Source organism: Bactrocera oleae, chromosome 5 (genome assembly GCF_042242935.1).
Source record: "Bactrocera oleae isolate idBacOlea1 chromosome 5, idBacOlea1, whole genome shotgun sequence".
Lineage (NCBI taxonomy): Eukaryota > Metazoa > Arthropoda > Insecta > Diptera > Tephritidae > Bactrocera > Bactrocera oleae.
In genome coordinates, this window is record NC_091539.1 from 52,423,261 (window position 1) to 52,444,566 (window position 21,306).

At 34.2% G+C, this 21,306-nt stretch overlaps 2 protein-coding genes and 1 long non-coding RNA gene across 3 annotated transcripts; 1 reads left to right on the top strand and 2 right to left on the bottom strand.

Moving 5' to 3' along the window:
- Positions 1-7,725: 7,725 nt before the first annotated feature.
- Positions 7,726-8,814, bottom strand: LOC118680784 (uncharacterized). Its single transcript, XR_011396637.1, has 3 exons — positions 8,316-8,814; positions 8,153-8,230; positions 7,726-8,026 (listed from the first exon to the last, which is right to left on the bottom strand). It is a non-coding gene; the product is annotated as an uncharacterized lncRNA (long non-coding RNA).
- A 3,717-nt stretch (positions 8,815-12,531) lies between these two features.
- On the top strand, positions 12,532-13,772 carry LOC106620852 (venom allergen 5). Its single transcript, XM_036362094.2, has 3 exons — positions 12,532-12,792; positions 12,865-13,376; positions 13,455-13,772. The coding sequence occupies exons 1-3, from the start codon at positions 12,652-12,654 to the stop codon at positions 13,699-13,701; spliced, it is 900 nt and encodes a 299-aa protein (XP_036217987.2). The 5' UTR covers positions 12,532-12,651; the 3' UTR covers positions 13,702-13,772.
- Or67c (Odorant receptor 67c) lies at positions 13,696-17,140 on the bottom strand. The gene is made up of 4 exons (XM_014239493.3): positions 16,313-17,140; positions 16,020-16,218; positions 14,772-14,927; positions 13,696-13,841 (listed from the first exon to the last, which is right to left on the bottom strand). Exons 1-4 carry the CDS (start codon positions 17,104-17,106, stop codon positions 13,776-13,778), a joined length of 1,215 nt encoding a protein of 404 aa, XP_014094968.3. The 5' UTR covers positions 17,107-17,140; the 3' UTR covers positions 13,696-13,775.
- Positions 17,141-21,306: the final 4,166 nt, after the last annotated feature.

The window sequence follows — 21,306 nt, forward strand, 5'->3', positions numbered from 1 at the left end:
TGACTTAAATTTTTTATCTCCAAAGCAAATAAACCCACAACTTTGAAAGTATCCTATTCTAATACAAAAATGTTCGCTCGACAAAAAAGGTTTTAATGAGTTTTCATACAGTTTAAGTCATGTGTGCAAATATACTGAGCATTCACATTTACATATTTAGTACACCATGTCGTATGAGCAACACCAAATTTGTACATTTCTTTTATGTATGCTTAGATCATTTGATGTATAACTTTAACTCAATATTTTAAAGCAATATTTTTATTTAAAAAAATATTAAGACTTTTCTTGAATAGCGGAAAATTTTGTATTAGAATATTACTTTTTCAAAGTTGTAGGCTTACTTTTTTTAATGTAAATTATTGAAAAACTCCATGATATATAAATGGGAAAGAAACATGATTTGCCACGGTTTGAATTAAAAATAAAGACCTTGTTTATGTTGCGTCATGTTTTTGAACTTGCAAATTAACGGACACCCTAATGTGTATATAATTGTATGGTATACGTTTATGAGAAAACTGTTAACACCTCAAGAAAATAAATAGATATATAGGTACATTGATATATTTATACATGTGTGTGTATATATAGCTATGTGTGTATGTGTGTTTGTGCGCGTACCTACAAACCTGCTCAGACAATCATAATTCATGTAATTGCCTTGAGCTACACTTGAATAACGCTTATCAGATACAGACGCAATGCATTTCACAGCTAGTGGAGTTGTTGTTTTCTGAGAGAGAAGCTGTGCAGTTGTCGCTGGTATGGTAGGAGTATGCCCGTGTTGTACTATTGCCTTTCCCTATTAAACGTTTTAATAAATGTTTGGCCAATATTTCAACATAAGATTTATTAGCCTACATTTAGGGGCAGTGAGCGGGTTCAAAACACACAAAACAAGCGTACGAACAACAACAAAAAACATAGCGATATTATACGGATGTTTGTGGTTTTATGCATTTCAGAATACTGTATACATTCGCACAAACAAAACATATATACCCACACACATATATGTATGTGTATGCAAATAGCAAATATATATGCACCATTCATATATTTGTAATTCTAGTTTATACAAACTTCCAATACATATGTACACAAGCTCTTTGGTGCATTTGTGTGCGTTTCGCATTCATTGACCGCCACCACCTTGAGTTTATGCTAAAATCTTAAATTTAGTGCATACCAAAGACCTTAGTAAGCTAGCACTAGCAGCTGTAGCAGTTAGTATTTACTTACTTGTGTGCGTTCTACTCACACCCACATATAAATAACCGTTATTTGCAATCTGTGTGGTACGCTTGTTGTTTCGACTAAATCTGGGTTTCCTTACGCATACGCAGCTGTATGTGTACACACAGAATCCATGCAGCAATCGGACCACAATATGGGTGTCTATCAATAACCAAAGAATTTTTCTAAAACTTGTATTAGTATGGATTACCAGCGTAGGTGCATATGTGCTTTTATGTACTGTAAATATATTTGAAACTCTGCGCAAGTGCAAGGTTTACATGTTCTGACTATACTGCATATATACTATTATTAATCTACCGTTGTTTCATTCAAATTTATAAGTATGAAAAGGCTATATTTTCGAAACCATATATATTGCATATATTATCTGCCACATTATAATAATAAAGACCACTAGATCTATTAAGATAACTGCACAAATATTTAATTATATATAATAACTTCTTAAGTATTCCGCATACTTAACATTGAAGTACTAGATAGCTAAGGCAGCTAATTAATTCTTTCAATAAAATTAATTTCTATACCTTGAGCAGGGTACATTAAGTTTGACACAAAGTTTATAACAACCAAAAGATAACCAAATTTAATATAAAATAATATATATAACTGATTAACAAGATGTTCTTGGCGCTAAATTTCTGCTCAGCAAGCATTCGCTTGAGGCCTGAGTTGCTGGGAAGAAGATCCTGATAATGGCATGGACGAGAAAGCCCTGCTCGTGATATTTTCCTGTAATTTTCATAGTTTTCGGTACACTGTGTATTGACTTGATAAAACAGTATTTTCTTCTCAGTCATTTTTCCTCGACTTCATTCTTCAAAATTTCGCATAAGGCTATACGAATATAACTTTTGGCATATCGTATATTTATGGTCAATACATATAATACGGTACTTTGATGCCTTTACACTGACAGCTATTTGGATCAATCAACTTCGGCTGTTCGAGAGTACTGAGAACTCTCAACAAACTGCTTTTGGCCTTTTTATCCCATAAAAATAGTAGGTAAATTTTAACGCACGAAATTTTCTTTTAGTCAATGTTTTCAAAATATCAAAACTTGCTGCACACAAAATGTTATATCTCACAGACCTATTAATTTCTGTGCAACCTTCGAAACATCGTCAAGAAACCCTCGGTCAATAGTTTGAATTTGCATATAAGATGTTCTATAGTATCTTCTTCTTTTACTCCCTGACAGCTTCTACAATAGTTTGGTGTTCCAGTGACCTGTAAGCAATTATACTAGAGTTCTTATGTCATTCCTTGTGAATTTAATAGTCGGTATTGGCGGCAAATATTCCGTTTACGAAACGTTTGCATGCTTGTTGAGCAAGTTAAGGATAGAGACTCGGCAATATCTATAACATCTTTATCGAATAAATATCTCTAAGTAGCCAAAGGCATTTAAATAATGTTAATGTTATGTACAAACGATCAAGACATTTTTGCACTATCTTTGATGAAACCATAAGAGAGGGATTTCAAGTCGCTTGGCTATCTGCATATTTGGATATGTTTCCTGTTGTGAGAACAAGAAGGTTTTCTTTAATCGCTGTGATCTCGGCTTGGACGACATTGCAGTGGTTTGTTAGTCGGAAGGCAATTCTGGTATCTAATTTTTCTGAAAAGACACCTCCTCCTACTCGATTATCTAATTTTGACCCATCCGTATAGATACTGTCGGCCGTACAACAACTGTGAAGTGTGAGATGAGTTAAGAGTGGCGTTAGCCCCATTTGGGCCCCATCGTCCTTTTACAGGTGTAAAATGCTGAAGCTTCTTTCTCGTAATAACTGTTTTGCTAGCATTTAACTAGTTTAGTTTTAGGTTAGGTTCAACTACTAAATATTTTTAATCAATGAATATTTTTCAATTCGTACAAAATACGAAATAGTAATTAATATATTTATATTTTACTATCAAATCATATTCAATTATTATTATTTTCAGACTTAACGAGAATTCAATTGAGTTAAATAGTAACAGAAATCGTTATATTTGACATAATGATTTTATACTTTCAATAAAAATATCCGTTATTTGTCAAAACCCCGCGTGTACCTTCCGTTACTTAAAGATCGACAGATAAACTAATGTCACGAATTGATGCAGTTAATAATTTTCTTCGCTCTCCTCTGGTAAAATGGGAGCAAAACTCTATGCTGCTCTGAAAAATATTTAAAGTTATTATTATTATTTAATATCCAGCTGTCTACGAGTTCTCCAATATTTGATATATTACCCCAACAAAGAAACTATGCAATTACAACGCTATTTATTCCACTTGTTGTAACGCCTGATCTCTCAATGGAACTGCGAGTATGCCATTACCACTTTAACCTCTATTTCTATGAATACTCGTAATATATCCCAAAACAACAAAATCAAATAGCGCGCGTGCATACGTGCATGTGTACGTATACGAATCATCTACTGCTTCTTCGCTTACAATTTCTATTTCAGTTGCTCTTTGCATAAATGCTTTTCATTGCTTTCCTCGTTTTCCATCAGCGCAGAAGGGTTTCTCATATGCAAAGCATATCCCAAAATGTGCTTTGCCACCAATGCATTTATTTTCGGCGCTTAATATTTGATTCTCTTTCCTTTCTTTGCAGTTGCAGCACAGCTGCCGATTTTGTTTACTCGGAGGGAGTAGTGAACAGCGAATCGCAAATGGTGAGCTGTTAAATGAAAAATTAAATTTTCATATGCGATTAGCTTGCTATTCTTTGATTTCTCTCCTCTTTGTGGTTGCCTTCTTTGGGCCACAAATGTAAATAGGTTTTTGGAGAGAGAAAGTGCAATATTAAATGTATGCACGTATCCGGTGAGTTTTTCTTTGGGCTATTTTCCTTTTGGTAAAAGTGACATTTAATTGGCTTTCAGCAAAATAGACCGGAAAAATTAGTTCAAATGAAATGATATCGGTTAACAGTTTGTATTAAGTATTGTACAAGAATTTTGCACATTTTTTGGTACTGTATGGATAGACAGATAGTATGTACTAGTAGAGGTACTTTTTTCAATAGCATCCTTTGGACAGATTACGCGTGACTCGTGTTAAACTGTCATATCATTTTTATTTAGTATAGTTTGGCATTTCATCATGGAGAAACTTACGTCTGAACAACGTTTATTAATTGTTCAACTTTATTACGAAAATTGACGTTCTGTAAAGAATGCGCCATGATAACCCACTATTTGATGCCTGAAATTGAAGCATATAATCTCGGCGACATTTGGTTTTAACAAGACGGCGCCACTTCCCACACATCGCATCAATCAATGGATTTATTGAGAGAGCACTACGGTGAGCAGATAATTTCACGTTTTGGTCCGGTCGTTTGGCCACCAAGATTGTGTGATATCACACCGTTAGACTTTTTTCTGTGGTATATTTAAAGTCTATGCGGAGAATTCCGCTTCGTTCCAGGCCTTGGAACAAAACAGCACGCGTGTCATTCGCCAGTTACCAGTCGAAATGCTCGAACGAGTCATTGAAAATTGGACTCAACGGATGAACCATCTATGACGTAGCCGCGGCCAACATTTAAAAGAGATAATCTTCCAAAAATAAAAGCCAAAGAATGTTCTTTTGAATGATAATAAACATTCCCCACTAAATTTGAATTTTCTGTGTTTTTTTCTTTAAAATTGTAGTTGTTAAGATATAAAAATTATTGACGTTTGCACTTCAAAAAGCATTTTTGTATTTTTAGTGTTACTAATGAAATTTTTCGTGTCTAGTCGCAAATTCCGGGCATTATTCGACAATCGCTCGCTTCAGTTTGATGAGTTGTCGGTAGCGTTCCCCATTAATATGTTCGCCATGTGATAGAAGCTCATTATGCAGCACGTTCTTCTGATCCCACCAAATACAGAATATTACTATTACACAAAATAGTCAAGCTGATATGATCGCCGCCTACATATTCTAATAAACGTTTGTCTTCGTGCACTTCTAGTCCATTCGGGTTACGTGAATGCGACTGTGGTGGAAACGGTCCACGTCACGTTGTCTAACCGGATCATAATGGAGCAAAAGGAGATCAAATGACACTGTTAAGACGGGTAATCTGACGATTACCGAACTTTTAGACGCTGACCTAGCCTGAGACTTCGGCATCCCTGCAGAAATAATCTCTAGTACTGTTTTTGGTATACCCAATGGCGACCCACTCAACATTTTCAGTAAATCTGACTATTCCTTTCAGAATTCCAATATTTTCCTTCTTTCCTAGCAAATAAATCAAAAATCCGGCTTTCATCTACACATAGATATTCTTACTTCGCACTTTCATACATTTTGGCTTGAGTCGTCGACATTTGGGCTAATTGCATTCTCGCCTACGTCATTGGCGCCCACAGCGCCTGTCACCAACTCCATGCTAAAACACACACGCATACCCTAACACGCTCTTTTCAATCAGCTCCAACCCCAGTCACAGACCAATCTCTTTTACGATGGACGTGGAGCCTCGTCACACAGCGGCAACGGCACTATAATTGCGTTGAAACGTTATAACGGCGACACGAAAATAAAAAGTATGAAAAAAAATTAGCGTCAGCAATAACGGTAACAGCAGCCACTGGCTATTAAATATGTGTAGTGTAGATATTGGGTGCGCAATGCGTAGCGGGCTGAGTTATGCAAAACGGCAACAGGTGATGAAGGCGCAAATGTGCGCGTGATTGCACGCCTGTAGGTATGCAGCACATTTTTTGTTTACACACCTTTTAAGCGCGGCCGAGTTGTCTGCCATGTCGAAAATTGACTGAAATTGGCGACAAGTGGGAATTCAATTTTTTCTCGCCCCACACACTGCCAACTATTGTGAGTGCTATGCCATTTACAAGTCCTAAAGTGACATTAATTGGTAGCAAATTGGTGAAAGTGGAGGAAAGTGCAAATATATATGAAAATATTGCATGGTTGAGAGGCAAAAAAATGTGTGAATACTGAGAAAATTAATAGGAGTAAAGTGTCAAATGAAAACTCGACAAAAATAATAAAATTGTTTATTTTTTGATGAGAGCGATGTCCAAGATGTCAATACAATTTTTAATATCTACGCTTCTACTTACCATATATTATATGTACTTAAAACAAACATTTCTCTAACTTTAAGCCTTTTTTCTAAAAAGTAACTTAGTTTCAAATTACTTATGAATTTTATAAACATTATATATACGCTCCGTTGTCTGCTTGGAAAACCTCATAAAATCTTAATTGAACATTTTTCCACATGCATAAATTCACCGACACTTAATTGCCTATTAAAATTTCACTAACATTTTATGGCATTTTCTATGAAAAATATTTTTGGCTTTGCGCATTCATGCATTGACTATTGCATGATATCCCAGCTACACATTTATGTATCAAGAGATAAAAATGAAATCATTATCCTATGTTTTCCACTATCTGGTTATGATATGCCAGACGTCTTCAACCGTCATACTGCGCTCTTCATGCCACAACTACAACTCTGCAACGTCCTTATTGTCAAATGCATAACAATGCTGTTGCTGTTGTTGCTACACCACCATTTAATACAACAGCAAGCACTTTTGAATGGCAGGCTTTCTACTAGCATTACCAAATCGAAGACAATTGTTATGCAGCTCGTTGAGTAACCTTGTTATGCATGTGGCATGCAACATTCATACACACAAACATAATTCTATACAGATATACTTTGGTTCTCTTTGAAAGTGTTGAGATCATAACCAAGCGGCTGAGTATTAACTATGCCGCATTATGAACTATGCATATTGGGGAAATGCAAAATTGAATTGACTTATTGATGATTTTATAACAAATATTATATTATGGGCACATCTGCGGAGCTTCTTTATGGAGTTTTGAGAAAAAAATGTTTTCGCGTCTTTAGTTTAGAAAAATGTTAAGTAAATTTAGAGGTTATGTCCTCCCTTAGCTATGTTTATATGATTCTCATTAAAGTTGTGAAACCAAAATTCCTTCATATTTATATGATCATTTAAGTTTTTAGTCCAAAAAATAGAAAAGAAGAAGTTATCTTTAAAGTCTTTATTTCGGCAATTTTTCTTTGTCGCAGTTGTGATTTAAACTCACAATCAACTGAGTGACACTATCCAATTAAGGCACTTGTTTAGTAAATTGATTGGGAATATATGTATACTTTCGAATAATCCAAAAACTAATTGAAATTCCTTTCCTTTAACTTTATTCAACAAGCGGAATAGTACCTTAACAATGTCGTCTCTTTAATGAATATTATAAGCAAGTTAACACTTGATTGTACATAAATAAAATAAAATATTTTTCGAAAAAAGTATAAGCAAGAAAATAAAATACTTTTCAAAAATTTAACCTTATAAATAACGAAAAAATTTAGTCAAATCATTTTTATTTTATTATAAATGGATCAAAAAAGAACTAAATATTGTCTAACACTAATTTTATGAGATCCAATGGAAGTGTGTCAGAAACTCGATATCACAATTTAGAACTCAATTCTCATAGTGATCTTTCAAACAACTCTTAATTTAGTCAGGCAGTTGATAGAGTGCTAATTAACTAAATTAAACCATTAATTGGGTAAGCAGGTAAATGCGCCTCGTTTAATTATTTTGTTCAAACTATTTGGTGCTTTCAACGAAACTACTTATTTCTGTTATGCTTTTCGTAAATAGATATTTAAGTTTTGGTAACTGATACATTCCAAGAGTTCCAAATCGGTAAGCTGTTAGTTTATATATACTTTTCCTGAACCTATTTAATAAGAATTCAATATAGACATTTTAATATAGAAATTAATAAGAATTCAATATAGAAATTTCAATACAGAAAATTCATAAATGCCGATGGTAAACAATGTTTGATATATAAAAGACTTACTCTAATGTGCATATCACAATAATTTCCAGTATCAATCTACGTAGACACCTTCTTCATCTTACCGCGTCTCGAAAAAATCTACAAGAAAATCTTCTATAGACAATTCTCTGCACCTTTTCGTGTATAATTCGAGCTTCTGGCGCAAAGACAATATGTTACTCACCTTAAACCATTTATTCGACAAAATCCCTGAAAATCGCAACTTAAACACCCCTATTTGAATAAGATGTGGCATCATTAACAAATTTTACACCACTATAAATGATCTTAACACACTTACAAACATACATACACATAAATGCACTTAGTGCACATTTAAGTTTGTAGGCGTATGCTTTGCACTAGACAATAGAGGACCATAAATTGATTAGGTATTTGCAAATGATGTTAACTTAATTAATTTAGTTTCCGCAAGCCATAAATTACGCATACATACGCATTTCCAGATACATGTGTCCGCGTAGACATGCAATGCGTTTGGGTATTTCCAGTAGAAGGTTAGGCGAAAAGATTTTTTTTTAATAAAGCACGTGTGACACTTTAAAGCAATAGTTAGTATTCTATTAGTTACCAGAAATATTTCATAGAACCCTAGCAGGTAAATATTTGACTTTATAAGAAGAACCCAAATCTCTGCTCAAATTCAGACTTGGTAAAATATAGACTCGTTCATCCACAAAATGATATTATTCAAAACGTTTATACTATAATTCAATATCCAGTTGAAGTTTACCGAAAAATAACGTTACTCGAAACTAATAAAAGTGTGAAAATTCGCTGATCAAACCGGAATCTAAAAATTAGATATAGAGAAAGATATAGTAGATAAATTAAGTAGTGGAATTTCATATTTTACATATTACTCGCATTTTGAACAAAATGTATATGCTGTAGAACATTTGATCAAAAACTTCACGTATTATAATACAAATACTTATAATAGCCTTTCAATAGGCTCTTGAACGAATACAAGCATGCCAATGCTTAATCCAATTATCCATACTCTTGTTATAAGGCACTGCCGAATGCCTTCACCGAATGACTTTAAATGACTTCAATGGACACATAACAGAAAAAAGTTACAGAAATCCAAATATGGCGAATATAGTGGTGCTAAATTTCGTTCATTTTTTTTTGTGTTCGGCTTGTTTTTAGAACGTCATTCGTTAGATTGTGGAACAGTTTCAACGTCAAATGCATAAACCCACATCTCATCACTAGATATTATGCTTTGAATACTTACGTTCTCAAGCATCTCTTTTGTGACTTCACGACGTCGTTTTGGACATGTTTCTTACCCAAAACATTAACCAAAATGTTTTAAGTCAAATCCTAAGGGATTTCGAGATCCTCCGCTATCTCCCTGATGCCTACATGACAATTTTCGACCACAGTTACTTTAACTTTTTCGATGTTATCGTCACTAACAGAGTTGGATGAATGAAGGTAAGTTTTCGGTGATTTTACGGTCTACACTGAATACTTCATGCCACTCAAATACTTCTCTTTGTGATAAAGTCGACTTCCTAAAATAATTCTCCATTATTTTCTATGATTATGTAAGCGTAATTCGATTGAAAAACTAAAATTTCAAACAAACTCCTTGTTCATTTGTTTTTTTCATGTTAAAAAACGACAGACAAATTTTTCGCTTCGTAAATAAATATTGACAGCTGACACACACTAATTGACATATGGAGATCAAACTCTACACGAACTTAAACTAGGAAAAAACATTTTTCATTTAAATGGACCAGTCCGAGTTCCATTTGATCAGGTGTTAATATTCTCGTAATAAGATCTTGGAGTTACCCATTTATACTCAACATTCACACTAACGACTCTAATATTATATAAGGTTAATGCCAATAGAGTCAACAACTACAACGTTAACAATGAGTTGACAAGCATAATGAAAATGCCATGTAAGAAATCGAAACTAGTAGTAGCTTAAGGTGTTATATACATATATATACATATATGTACTTTATAAAAATTTTACATTGAACAATTTAAATATTAAAAAAATACATTTAAATAATAATAAAATAAAAATTTGTCATAAAATATCCTAAAAAAGAAATTATAGACAGGCGTGGCACAGCCCACTTTTAGGTGAAAACCCATATCTTGAGATCTGCTCAACCGATTTCAACCAAATTCGGTGCATAACGTTCTTTTCATGTTTCTATATTACAGTGCGAAAATGGGCGAAATCGGACTACAACCACGCTTACTTCCCATGTAACACCATTTTCAATTCCATCTGATTCTTTCACTTTCCACTATGCAAATCAGGTAACAATGATTATATCGGGGTAAAACTTTGCGTGAATAATGCAATTAAAGTATGCCACTTTGCGGCCAAAAATTGTCTAAATCGAACCAAAACTGTTCAAACCCCTAAGTACTAAATATGTGGACCCCAGTGCCTAGAGTTGACCTTCTACCGAAAATATCAGTCAATCCACAAAGAAATCTCAAACGAGTATACCATTTGACTTTGCGAGAGTATAAAATGTTCGGTTACATCCGAACTTAGCCCTTCCTTACTTGTTAGAGTTAAAAATTATATCTAATATAATTTTTCATTGGTTTTAAAGTCTTTCGTACTGTACAAACTTTTATACAGCTAACTGTAGTCATTCACAGTGTTACTTGAAATTATCTTAAACTTCGAGTATTTCCTATAGGGTGCATATTATAATTATGTGTATAATTTCGCATTTGTGACCTTTAACTAATATTATAAATGAAAGTATTGTTGTAATGCTTTAGTGTCCAATATTACTACAATTAGTCAGCTACACATCGACAATAAATCAAATTGAATGACATGAAATTGACAAGTGGCATGCGATGTGCGATTCCGATGCATCATTAATTTGTATTTGTCTGGTTAATTATAACAACAAAAAGTAGGCATATTTTGAAGAATGCCGTAAAGTAGAATTCTGAACTAAAAGTTCGAATAATTCAAAAGCAGAAAATAATCCTCTTACCAAACCTTATTATAGTAAAATTATTCTGCTTTAAACTGAGCACAATTTGGATTGACATGCAACACGTAATCTCTTAACAATTGTTCTCCTAAAAATATTCAAACTAATCTAGATGGATATTGGATATATGCATATCAAATTCATCAAACTTCACACGAACTTAAAAAAGGTTGCAGCAAACTAAAAAAAACATTTTTCGTTTAAATGGACCAGTGCGAGTTACATTTGATCAAGTGTTAATATTATCTTAATAAGATTCTGGAGTTACCCATTTATACTCGACATTCACACAATAACAATTCCAATCGATTTTTGAATATCTGTCTGACTTCGTAGCTAAATCAGGGATGATTTGAGCAACAATTGATATTTCTTAGCATTCTTAGGAGATTGGCGAGACATCTAGTAAAAATCATACCTTTGCAAGCCCACAAGAAATGCATCGTTCTATATCTTAGACATTAATTAAGGGGTTAAGCCAACTTAGAATTTTCAAATCTGGCATTTTTTTCTCTCGAGGTAGACTTCACGGTCCCAAAACATTATTCAATTCAGTGAATACTAAAAAAAAACTTTTTCCCCGGTCGAATCCTCTATAGTTTTCAAGCTTCAACACGAAAATTTTAAATGCGTTTTCTCGATCTTCCATTTTTCATACCGGACGATAGTAATCATATCTATTCTCTATAAATCTTAACTGTAGCTACACAATAATATTTTCAAGTAAACTACGTACGACACTTTTGTTATCATCAACTTTTTAGTAAACAATTTGCTGCTCATTTTTTCGATAAAAAATTTGCCATTTTTGAAAAAGTTCAATATTTTGTGAAAACTTTATATAAAGCTAAAAACGTAGTAGTAAGTACATTACTAGCAAATTTTTTTGTAAAATAAGATCCCGTTTCTTATTTTGTTTCCCACGAGGTTCTTAAATGCGTCGCTCATCGAGCCCCTCTTGAAGCGGGTTATTTCGTAGATTGGACCAGTAGGTGTGTCGATATGAAAGCTTGCTAATATACCCAAATATAATATGTTTAATAAAACCTGAAAGAATGAGACTCTAAGTCTTTTCTCGTACTCCCAAAATAAATAATTAGAATTAGGCCTAGTCTGAGTTAACCCGTCAAGCTAAAAAACTTTTATTTAATATATATATAACAAACCTCCACCCTTCCCTAAAGCTGCTAGCATACCTTAGTAGTACCAAATATTGAAGAAATTGGTACAAACCGTTCAAAATTTTGTCTAGTAATGAATATTATATTCATATGCACCATATTTTAAAAAAATATTTTGTTAATATGATTAATATTATAAATTTTTACACCTCCAGCTGTTCCCGAATTTAACCCCTGCTTATTTTCAGTTTTTTTTTTTTTTGTTTGAAGAATAAAATATTTCAAATATCTTTCAAAATATTCGCCTTTCTCAAATAAACGCAAACGAAAAGTTTCATTAAAGGTCGTTTGAAATCGACCAGCTCTCTCGCTTAAAATGCTGTCATCGCATGTGGCTGTCAGCTATGCACTCTTTTTCGCAAGCCTAATGATCTTGTGTCAACACGCCTTAAGTGCATTCTCAAATGATTTCTGTAAAATGAAATGCGGCACTCGTCGACATACGCTCTGTAACCGGGTTGGTATTTATCACTACACCCTGAATTCATAGCAATCTCTTGATTACTAATGCAACGCCATCTATTGTCAGGTGAAAGTTCATAACTGCAGCTACAAATCATACCACATATACGGTAGCGCCGAACTGGAAGACTTGAATCTGCGAAATCAGCTCATTATGGCGCACAATGGCTTACGCGAACGTATCGCCAGCCGTATGCATGTCGCTGATATGGTGCTGAGCAAATGGAGCAAACAATTGGCGACAATGGCGGAAAATTGGGCACATCAATGTCGACCATATGAGGATGATGAATGCGCTCACACGTCATTGCCGATGAGTGTACAAACTTTGATCAATATTATGCATGCAAACCAACGGGAAATGTTTGTAGCCATGAACCGCTTTTGTATCACTTCGCTTTATTTGCCGCATGAATTGCTGCAAATGGCTTTGAATAGGTGGTACTTTGAAAAGGATTACATGAAAGCGCCCAAGAAACAAAACTTTCACAATCATACGTTAGGACTTTTTAGTGGTGAAAATAATTTTACGCATTTAGCCTTTCCACAAATTAGACGTATAGGTTGTAGTGTTGCCAGGTAAATGTGCTTTAGAAGAAAAGCTCCACAAAATCACTAGTATGCTTTTTCATGTAAATAATTTTATTTCCTTCATAGATATGACAATGCCTATTGCATATTTTGCTTGTATGATCCCTACTATAGACATAGCGAGGGTATGTTATTTACTCATGGCAAACCAGCAACGAATTGTCCATCGCAATATCCATTGAAAGATCTCGATTTTCCAAAGATGTGTACGCGCAATATCTATCTGGATCCAGATGAGTTGAATCTTGTTGCAGGCAAAATTCATATATGGAGATTTTTATTAATAATTAATTTTATTCAAGTCTGTTTATAATATTTTAACAATTTTGAGATTCGTATAACTATTTTTATGCATATTTAATTATATAGTACAGCCTTCGTAAACATTTAGTTTCCATTGCCGCTGTAGGTGGTACGCAAAAGCGCAAAAAATTGATAGGACATGCTGATAACCTATGAAAAGATCAGAGAATATAATTCAGTTTCATATATTTAAATTAGATATTGGTAATATTAATATTGCGTCTATAAATATATTCGTGCCGTTTGCCAAGCTGAGTTCCTCCTCATTACTTTAATATGGACTAAAACTCAGCCAAACTCATCTCATTTTGGTGGAAGTTTATGGTGAACTTGCTTCAGCTAAGCGAACGTGTCAAAAGTCGCGGCCAAACAAGTTTGAAGAAATGGAATTGGTAGAATTACTCGATGAAGATTGTTGCCAAACACAAGATGAGCTCGCAGAATCTTTGGGTGTCGCTCAAGCAGCCATTTCAAAAGCTTTAAAAACAACCGGATATATTCAAAAGCAAGGAAATTGGTTGCCATGTGACTTGAAGCCAAGAGACGTTGAAAGACGTTTTTGCATGTCAGAAATGTATCGGATTAAATGCAAAAAGTGATATGTGAAACCTGGCAATGGCCACGGCGCCAAGGTGATATTCTATAGTGGAATCAAAACGAGGTGCTGTATTATGAGCCGGGTGAAACCATAAATGGGGAAGTACTACCGACAACAACTCATCAAATTGAAATGAGCGACCACCCGGAATTTGCGATTAGATCCGAGACAATAATTTTCCATTATGACAACTCATGTTGCAAGGACGGTTAAAAACTATTTGGAAAACAGAACAGTAGTTTTACATATATATGTATTAACTCTAAAATCTCGGATTGCAAGAAGGAGATAGAATCCTAGAACTACCGATCTTGATTTCCGCTTTCCACAGTCTGGCAATCTTGAGTCATATAGGCATATAGAAGTTGGGTATCGAAGTCTTTTATTTACTTATTTTTATCTGAAGAGACTTTTAATACTAAACTTTAATACTAATAATGAGTTATTCGACTTTGGTGATGTTTTAAAAAATTTAAGCTCACCTTCATATAAGTACGAAACGAAATTGGTGGAAATGTGGGTGCACGAATAGAAGCTGGCTTTTGACTCCGCATTATTATTATTGTTAAAAGCTGTTTATAACGTTTGTCACAATCGAACCAGTTCTGGTTATAGGCCGCATCGCCGACGCGTTGGCTCTGAAAATGTAGAATAATGTATATGGTATACTTCTAACTAGTATAATCTCATACATACGATAAGGAGCACTCGATGAAATATAATAAATAACTAACCAAAATACCGAACTTCTTTGATAATATGAAGATATACATATTGCAAGAATTTTCTTTATGCCAAAGCAATTTGACTGTCGCTAATGCTAAGGATTTTATCCAAACTAGAAAAAAGTTAAGCGAGCCGCATAGTAGTGAAATATATAATATTGAAATAGATTATCTCTCTATGGTATTTCCGCATTCGATATCGTCTCTAAACGCCACCGGCTCAATCAGAATTGTTGGAAACCGCTTTGAGTCACGGAAACAAAAATAGGCACGATATGACGGTTCTTAATTTCGTTTTCTCTGGATTAGTTAATAATAGAGGTTAATGGATTTTGAACACGGTCACAAGGAAATATTTTTCCTAACCAAATACTGTGTGCTTAATGCGGTTATGGTTTTTACAGAATGGTTCAAAGTCGTGTAAACAGTTTGGATAATGCTGATGTCGGTATAACCGGTGATCAGCACTAGATACAATGTCAACTTTGAAATTCAGCTTCGAATAACTCTTATAAAAAAAGTCAATTCTCTATTACTACATAAGTCACGTGTAGAGAGAGGAATGATAACATACGATAAGTCGATGATTGGTGTGTTACAGTTAAATGTTCAGTGAATTATTTATAAAACTGTCAGAGAGTACAATAGCAAAAAAATGTATATATCTCTGACGCGGTCATTAGTGAACCCGTTAGAGTTAGAAATAATAAAAGGGAATTTGTTAGTATTGGTAATATGAACTTGAACTTGACTTGAACAAGTCCTCATTCGCGCATTTTCAAACCAAAATCGATTGCTCTGCCAAATGTTTCCGAAACACATTCTAACATTACGTAAGAGGAAAGGTTGACAAAAGTTAGAGGGACCTTGTGGTGAAGAAATTGAAGGATCGAGTTCAAAAATTTCATAGTACTATCAGGTAGTACTTATAAAATAACACGAGTGGAAAATGGACTTAAGCTCGTTGCAAACTAAAAATTATGTAAAACTGTTGTATTCACTTACCGCTGTCATCAGTTCATCACCATAATAGCAGACCACAAACACTTGGACCAACGAGGCCGTTAGAAAAATAATATATTTTACAATATCTTCTGTAGACGAAGCAGTCATTTGAAATCCAATAAAACAGATGGTCAACGAAGCGGTTAGGAAATTCAGTAGTAAAGAGAAACTGAAAATGCTGTTGACATGTTCGCTCAACCTGCAACAAAACAAAGCAAATAATACTTATCCTTAGCATATTGACATCACTACCAACACTACCCCCCCAACTTTGTTCACCACCCGATACTCACTCCAAACACTTGGCATGTTTTACCACTAAGGCTTGCAAATATTGTAAATCCTCTTGCGCACACCCCTTCTGCGAAGCGCCTCCAAATTCTTCTAGGCAACGTGAAATGTAATCGAAGTGCATACAAAGCTGTGTCACCGAGGCCACCAATATCAGATCGGCCGAGAGAAAAGCCACCCCAGCCAAATATGCGCCATGCACTTGACCCATATACGTGACCCAGTAGACCCAAGTCTTCTCTGTGGCATTATATGGATACCATATGGCAAAGCCGAAATTACGCTCAAACAATGGCGCACCCAAAAGCCAGTATTGTACGGAAGCCTTAAGCGCCGGATAAAGACTGAACGTAGATGTGTACGCCAAGCAGAGTAACGTGAAAATGGCCATCACACGTCGCATAACACGTTCGCGTTGTGGCAATTTGTATTCAACTTGCTGCATAGCGGTTTTTGGAAATAACTCTTCCATTTGATCCAAATGTTCACGCAAGGTTTCACGATGCACCGTCATGGCGATCTGCTTAAAATCAGCTACAAAGGAGAAACCAATACAAGGCGCCACACCGGTTGCCTCCAAAACGGTAGCAAACGAGTTCAAAGCTTTTACGAAGTAAATAATCTCACCCAACACAAGCATATTGAAATTGATGAAACCGATGTAGAGCAGTGACTTGTGCAACAGTCGTCGTATGCGATATGGTGAGCGATGCTCATAGAGATCCTCACCGATTGTCTGGTAAAAACTGATAGGAATGCGTAGGAATTCGTTGAAAGTTCGTGCCTCAGGCGACATCCTTTTGCGGAGTTTGTAGTTTTTAAACTTAAGAATCAAGATTCCAACCGGAAATAAAGTTGACCTTTATGTTGCGCAAGTATTTATATGATGTGTTGACGATAAATTTCCTTATATAAATTGCGTTGAAGTCCTCGTACTATTAAAATACATATCCTAGCAATTACGAAACGCTCCATGAGCTACAAAATGTTTTAAGGTTGATGTAAGTTGACAGTCATAATCTACTTACTTTTTATGCTTCCCTACCATTACACTAGTTCAGTTTAGTTTAGTCCAAGACGCGTAGAGGTCAAACCACCACAATCATAAAATTAGCATAAAATTAGCGTGTTGGAAAATTTTTGAACTCAAATTCGTTATCAGGACACCTCAAATAATCACACAGACCGCTTGGCACATCAGTCGCAAAATTTTCCTTCATATTTGTTGAGTAGTGTTATTGTTCTTTTCATAACGTTATTCGGTATGCTTCTTTAAGCCGGTCTTCTTTCATTATTAAATTTTGTTTTTTGTAATAATTCGACACTGACGCCACTACCATCCTTAGAAAATTTCGGATATACACCGGAACCTGTGATTAACCATATTATTGTAATAATTCAGGTCTTATAACACTAGTGAAAGAGCTTTAATGTACCATGGGTGAGGCTCATAATGTTTATTTTGAAATCGAATTAAAAATTCGTTTTTTCATAATATCTTAACTCCAGCTTCATCTAGCGAGTTTTCATAAATTATCGTAAAATTTTTCAATAAATATAATGAAATAATTTCGGGGTCATACTATATTGTAGTATATATATATATTTCTATGCACAATTTACTTGTCTCACAGTCCACCTACGCTTATTGACATTCTGTAGGGGCTCTTAACTGTCAAAAAAACTTTATGAATTTTTAATTTTCGAACTTTCTTTATTTCTAAGTTTGAAAGTGTAAGAATTATGCAATTATCAACACCGAAAAGTGTACTTATTGCGCAATTATTAAACAAACTTTTCAGTTGCATAAGAACATACAATTTGGTGAGAAAGTTAACAGGAAAGCAACGGCCTAATTATTACCTACAAAAGTTTACGAATGCTAATAACACAAGTTCACTTTAATGTAGTACTAATAGCACTTTAATAGGAATTATTTTTTATCTATGTAGATCACTGGTGACTATCGATCTTGTGGTGCAAACGTTGGTTGAAAAAAAGTCCGAAATTGTGGACGATTTTTGAATGGTGACCCTCAAAAGAAAGCAATTTTCAATCAAGGGGGGTATTTCTTACACGGAAACTCTTCGTTAAGTTCATCAGCTGTGCCTAAACATATTTGAAGATGGTTCGCTATCTGCTGTTATTCTGTGGTGAAACATGTTCACCCTTTAATTATTTAGAGTTCATGATTACTCACTTCTTTGCTATGGAAAATTTTCTTGGTAAGCTTTCCGAATAATCTGTGCTTTCTTAATGTATACTACAAGTACATTCATTTTCTTCTGACCATGTATGTAAAAGATATATGCTGTTTCTATATACATTGTAATATATGGTCTAGTAAAAAGAAATCCATCATTATTGTATTAACTCGAAAGTTTTATTTAACGTAGTTAGAATTATTTTTGTGGGTACGTTTCATAAACACTTTCATAGAAACCTTCAACCCTATTGTTAAAAAAACTGTGGCAATCGATTTTCGCAAGCTTCTCTTGAGGCAAATTTTTAATCAGCAGAATCATTCGGCATACAAAGGAACAGGTAATATTCACTTGGTGCCAAATCCGAACTATAAACACCCGAATCTTTTGGCGAGTTACTATCGATGTGTGTATACTGGCGTTGTCCTGTTGAAACGCAATTCTTCTCCTATTGGCTAAAGCCGACCGCTTCTAGGCAATTGCTTCCTTCAGGCGGTTCAATTGGTGATAGTAAAGATCACGCATTAAGAATTTGGCCGTAGGGGAGCAGCTGCCGTTGTCGTAAGCGATTCAGCTGTCATCACCAGTAACATCACTGTGAGCTTCCTTTTGTATTCAGCATTATTTAAGTAGTTCGAAATGGGTTTTGTAAAATATTTAGCTCCCAGGGAACAGAAAAAGTGTTAACATGTCGATCGGACTGGATGATTTCGTTTTTTTATCGATATATTCGTTAATTGACTTTCCAGAGCCTATTGCATATTTGACATCAAAAATATCGGAACGGATTTGACGAAACCAAAATTAGACAGGATTGGCTATTATAGTAACGGAACCAAAAGCACTATATACGAAACTGTAAACTATGTTGGCCTACCCCCTTGCTGGTGTCAAGCAAACACAAAACTGTCTGATTTTTTTATCCTTATCCTACTAACGCCATCTAGCGTAACCCGATCGTACTTATACAACGCAAAATACAGATTACTAAATCAATCTATTGGAAAAATATTCGATTATTTTTTTAATAGATAATATACCAATATGGCAAGGATATATATTTTATATTTTCTATAGTACTGTTTATAATTTCTCAAACCAGATCCTTCAGATACCACTTTTGCCAATCCTTACTTTAGACGCCGGAGACTATTAACTATTAATCCCAATGAATTTAATACGAATTTGTCGAGATTTATATGAAATACTGGTACTCTATAACCACCCTAGACTCCACCGTTAGCCGACTAATCGGAGTAAATATTGACGTTACAACATATGTAAGTAGATGGAACTTCAATATTGCAAAACAAAATATTTTTTTTATTGTATATGCAAAAGTATATGTACATATGTACTTTTTTATTTGAGCATAAGTATGTATGTATTTTTGTATACAGATATATGTGTGTACTACGTTTACAACCGTTAAACATGCCGTTACTTATAATAATTCAGCGAAGCGTCAAAACAACATCACGCTATGAATTTAAATAAATCCGCTCACACCCCCGCGAATTTATATACGATGTAATTGATTTAAACAGCTGGCGCGAATGCACACGATGCTGTGAATGTCAACTGAAAATAAAAGGTAATATTAAAAGTGTACTGCGTTGTGTGTGCTATGACGCATTACAAGCAGTTACTGATTGCACAAGCATATCTCTTTTTTTTTCTTTTTTGAATATGCTGCTTAGCGAAATTAAATTTAATATTTAACTAACAACAAGAGGGGCGAAACGTTTCTCGCATTTTCTGATTGACATATTTTAATATTAGCACACACACAGAAGTACATAATAAATACCTATATAGCATTATGTGCGGTTGTACTAACACAATATTGTGCCCGTTGATTGATTGATGAAGTAACTAACCGACTTATTGATATTTTGTGCACATTAGGGTAGGTCGACTTTCATGTTACCGAAAAGAAATACATTCGTTATATACTAATGCAGAAGCCTCTAAAAATTATAAAGAAAGAAAGATATTCATAAAGGGTTGAAATTGGAAACGAAAAAGAAATAGCAAACATTGATGGAAAAATAATTGACCGGCGATCTGAGGTCGCGAAAAGGAAGAGAAGTTTGCTGGTTAAATTTTTAAGGGGTGAAAACGATTTATCTCGATTTCGGGCAAAACTACGAGTTCTAGAGAAAAGAGTTATACGACAATGACATACGTAATGAAAGAATTTACAATTTTTGTACTAACACCTTTTTCACATAACCTCAAAATTTGTGTAAAAAATTCAATTACCTAAGCTTTTGGGTTCTTTTGTTTATCTTGTACAAAAAAAATTATCTTTCACGAAATTTGGTGTAAACTTACCTTCTTATGTCCCAAACACACTGTATGTTTGTTTTAATTTAAAGTATTTATTTTTTCTTCTCTATTTTGATTTACTATCGTAAAAACCCGTAATTTATAATTAAAAATTCTCATGTCAAAATATCAGATATTTTATAAAATGACAGTAAGCCTTATATTTGCTTTATATTGTATTAAATCTCTACTTTTTGATGGTATAAAATTTATATACATTAATATAATAAATTTTCTCAGACATTTTCGAGATTTCTCGTATATATAATATTTTTACTTTAACGAATAATGCAAAATTATTGTTACCCAAACCATTTTGAGGCTCTTACTGCTACTTTTTACAATGCTTAAGTAATACCAATCAAAAATACCTTTTCGTCAATTTTTAAGGGGCACACCTAATGTGATATTAAAAGAAAATCGATTTTTGTCACACTAAGTGGGCTAAATGCAGCTTTTTT

Excerpts from the sequence above, each read along its gene's own strand:
- LOC106620852 (XM_036362094.2), top strand. The coding sequence starts at position 12,652 with ATGCTGTCATCGCATGTGGCTGTCAGCTATGCACTCTTTTTCGCAAGC. Across the intron at positions 12,793-12,864 it reads GACATACGCTCTGTAACCGG|GTGAAAGTTCATAACTGCAG; the intron begins GTTGGTATTTAT and ends ATCTATTGTCAG. Across the intron at positions 13,377-13,454 it reads ATAGGTTGTAGTGTTGCCAG|ATATGACAATGCCTATTGCA; the intron begins GTAAATGTGCTT and ends TTTCCTTCATAG.
- Or67c (XM_014239493.3), bottom strand. The coding sequence starts at position 17,106 with ATGTCGCCTGAGGCACGAACTTTCAACGAATTCCTACGCATTCCTATC. Across the intron at positions 16,219-16,312 it reads AAACATGCCAAGTGTTTGGA|GTTGAGCGAACATGTCAACA; the intron begins GTGAGTATCGGG and ends GTTTTGTTGCAG. Across the intron at positions 14,928-16,019 it reads GTGATGAACTGATGACAGCG|AGCCAACGCGTCGGCGATGC; the intron begins GTAAGTGAATAC and ends CTACATTTTCAG.